General features: G+C 36.0%; 1 protein-coding gene across 1 annotated transcript; it reads left to right on the top strand.

Annotated features, from left to right (window-relative positions):
• LOC129971953 (protein hook homolog) lies at positions 1–3,880 on the top strand. The gene is made up of 2 exons (XM_056085933.1): positions 1–588; positions 3,248–3,880. Exons 1-2 carry the CDS (start codon positions 1–3, stop codon positions 3,878–3,880), a joined length of 1,221 nt encoding a protein of 406 aa, XP_055941908.1.
• The last annotated feature ends 283 nt before the right edge of the window (positions 3,881–4,163 follow it).

Here is a 4,163-nt window from a genome sequence, read left to right on the forward strand (position 1 = left end):
ATGGCGAAGAAAAAAGGCAAGAAAGGTAAAAAGAAAGGAAAGAAGAAAGGGAAATCGAAGATGTCGGCATTAGAGAAGGAAACATTCAAACTTTTGATTGAGACCCTTGAAAACAAAATCGCTTGGAGGAAGGAGATGTGCGAAATAATAAAAGATGATGTTGATCTCTACCGGAAAGCTTATGAAGAAGAAAGAAAAGATAAGATCGATGTCGTAAACTTATTAGAAAAAGCTATTCAAGAACAAAGTCGTATGCATCAGAATATTGAATCTGATATTCCAGAAGCCGAAAAACGCAGACTTGGCATTGAGAAAGCACAGTCGAAAAAGATAGCCCTGACTCTGAAAAAAGTGAACCAAGATATAGCGGATGATATGCAGCAGCTTCAAAGCTTGCGAGCGAAGCTGAAAATATTAGAGATGTATGATGAAGACAGAATTATAAAGAAGATAAATGAAATAGAATCCAAGCTCAATGCCGACAACGAGGAAGAATTGACCAAAGCAAATGTAATGAAAAAGCGGCAAGAAAAGTCACTCGAAGAAGAGATGGCGCATTTGTTCGAAAAGAAATCGCTTGATTACCAAGTAAGCTGATTTCAAAAATATTTTATTATCGGAATTTGATAAGATTGAAGGTTAATGTCCGGTTTCTCGCCAAGAATGACAAAATCGGCCTACCGTCGAAAAATTTGCCAAAAGTCCATCATCTTGAGTGGCTACAAGAAGTGGTAGTAAACACCTTTCAAGACTACAGCAAAATTTAATTTTGCTGTAGTACATTTTGCGAGAAATGACTAAAAAAATCCACTTTGGCGGCCGGGCATTAATCTTAGAACGAGAAATTTACTATCGATGACAGTAAACATAGACAATATACATAAAAGTATGAATAGCTAAATATGCATTCCTACGAATCTCAAGGCTACAGAAAGTGTTCCATGAATTTAAATAAATTTCGATTGAAATACAATTTAATTATACCGAATACTAATTACTAATATTTAAAATTGCCAATGTCGGCCAAAAATGAGATAACTCGCCAAATATCAGTTAAAAATGCAGTTGGATTTCGTTATTTGGCAAGTTATGTTTATAAAAATTGCAATTTAACGCTTATATGAGAAAGATACGTGGAAATCAATTTTTTCGTATATGAAGCATTAAATCTCGAGATCTTGACGTATCTCCACGTTTTAGACTCCCCTGAATCCCAAAAACACATGTTTGGAAAACATCCGACTATTTATGACAGTGATAACCGGCGGTTCGAATGTAAGTTAACACGATAACTACAAAACGAAGTGCACTGGATAGATGAAATTCAGTACACAGATTTAGTATCCATAGTGTACATACCTATTAAATCTTGAACCAAATCCAACAAGCGGTTGACTCTCTGTCTGTCTGCACTATCAGAAGCATGTAAAAGCAATATCTCGAAAACGCAATGACTTAAATATTTCGCACTACTGACGTATTAACGCCACCGCAGCAACAGAGTAGGCGGTTTTTATGTGCCGCCAATCACTTTCAAAATTCAACGCCAAACCGCTAAATCTGTAGCTATGGGGGCGTTAATACGTAAATACCTTCAAATTTAGTTCTAAATTTTGTGACAACAAGTGTGGTTTTATGTTGATTTTTTTATTTCAATCGATTTGGAAGAATGTGTTTAAAACCTCAAGTCTATTTCTGAATTCTATTAACTGAATGTAGGATATTAATTCCCAAGGATCACACGATAGATTCAGTAAAAATGCCGTAATAACTACGTATCGTATAATAACTACGAAATAACTTCAATGGTTATTTCGTAGTTATTATACGCTAATGCCATGTGTAAATCTCTTCAAATAATAACTCGTTGGTGAACACCATTTTATTTTCGTGCACATTTTGTGCCACTTCAGGTTGACTATCACAGAGTAGGTCACCTTTCTCAATACTAGCATTGGCTGCCACGTCTAGAAGACAGAATCCGTTCTTCCACTGAATGAACAAAAATTCTCACGCGACAGAAACGCCATCTATGGGCATGTACCTGAAACACTATGCATGGCGTTTTTCAGGGATAATACCCTTATTAGAGCATATGTGAGAAAGTTTTGTGGAGATCACTCTTGCTAGTTTCACGGGCGAAACTACACTTTGAATTTTTCCTGTGTGATCATTGTACATAATTGTACACGTGAACCTTTTGATACCGTATAGGTGAAATAGTTCTGCTCTATGTTTGATACCCACAAGTAAAAAAAGCAACAATATGCTTAATAGTACATTTAGCATCAATGTTGGACCATTGGTGCTAAATGTCTTCTTGGCACATAGATGTTATAAATTATCGGATATTCTTGGTGAATATATTAACAGAATTATGTTCCTATAGATGTTCGTCGTAACATTATATCTTATTTTTTCATGTGTTCACTACCACAATGATCTCTAAACAATCGTTCATTCCTTATTAGCACAAGATATTTTACGATATATCCACGATGTTGTCCGATATTCTGAATGCCGGCTAATATCATGAAAATATTGTACCAATGTTGTTTTGCATTGTGTGCCAGTAGGGTTGCGAGTACGACTATATGTCACAATATAAAATGATAAGATAGATAAGGTGTTGATGACCCTCCGAAGTCCTACAGATTGCCTCATCGTGGCGGGAGGGTGTCCCTGGGCGGAATGGGTGAAGTACTTCGGGAGCTTGGTCACTCAAGGCGTGAAGGCCATTCCACTATGCCCAGCTAAAATCTGTAGACGAAGGAACTAAGACAGTCTTCTACCTCCTGGTGCTCCAGTCCTTTGACTCTCAGAAGCTGCACTTCCCTCCCCATGAATCGGTTGACAAATTTTACCCTCTTTGCCCAAAATGCTGCCAACATCAGGTCTCTGCTGAACATATTCTAGACTGTTTAGGACTTCATTCGGGATAAATTTATTCTTCTCCCTTCCTCGTTTTTGACTTTCTTCTTGTCAACGGATTTTTGGATTTGGTCTGACTAAGTCAGGCCATGGAGATTAGCAACAACAACAACAACAGGTGTTGATGATGTAATATATGTTTCCACTTTCGTAGGACATAAGATGAAGTTAACTATTTTCATCTTAAATATACTTTCATCCCGCAAAATATCAATAACACATATTTAAAGTTAAATTTTCGTAAATATATGAACTACTTTTAACATTCTAATAATATCAGCCAATACGAAAACTATTGATGTGTGTTTTATTCTAGGAAAGTCTGAAAGGAAGGTTAGGTAAAAATTTCGAAAGAATTGTAGAGGAAACAAGATGGTTTAAAGACTCGGGAGGCATTCTGAAAACTATGACAGAACGTTTAGAAGGCACCAATGCATCGAAAGCAACTGCTTTGACAAAGGACAACAAGAATTTAAGAAAACTAAAGCATGATGTGTTGAAAACTTCCGTAAAACTTCAAGAACAGAAAAAGAAGATATCAGCTCTTCGATCACACAACATGGAACTACAGCAAGAAAAAGAAAAACAAGACTACTTGGAGGAAGAAAACAAGCGGCTAACCGATCTAAAAGAAAACACAAAACGCCGTTTGGTGGAACTGAAGCAAGAATTTAGGGATTCCCTTAAACTTTTGGAGCAGAATGAAAGTAAAATAAAGGAACTGGAAGATGAAATTGCTTCAGCAGATGATTTTGGCGACTACTTGGTTGTAATTTTAGATTCAGCCAAAAATATAATAGCTGAGGAGGTCAAACATTCAATAATCAAGACTTATGACGGTCCTCCAGAAAGAAAGAATGTTTTAATTGAACTGGACTCTCTTTTTAAGGAAGCAATTAAGCGCATTTCTGAGGAAACCACACAAGATCACCCATCAACTCATGCTTGAAATACTCTTCATAAAGCAATAAAAAGACAAATGATATTCTAAAATTATAATTCATAATAAAAACCAGCAAACAAAATTATTTATAATCGTATTCATTAAATGTGGGATACAAAATCGAAAATAATCCCTCTATGCATTTCCTATTCATGCTGTATTAAAATTTCTCTTTCACACATAAACCATAGGGGGTTCTCTCCCTATTAGAGCAAAATATTGCACGATAGCTCCAGGATGTGGTTCCATATTCGTGGTAATATTGTAACAATGTTTTTGGGAACTAATG

The sequence above is a fragment of the Argiope bruennichi genome, chromosome 6, assembly GCF_947563725.1.
Source record: "Argiope bruennichi chromosome 6, qqArgBrue1.1, whole genome shotgun sequence".
In the NCBI taxonomy this organism is placed as follows: domain Eukaryota; kingdom Metazoa; phylum Arthropoda; class Arachnida; order Araneae; family Araneidae; genus Argiope; species Argiope bruennichi.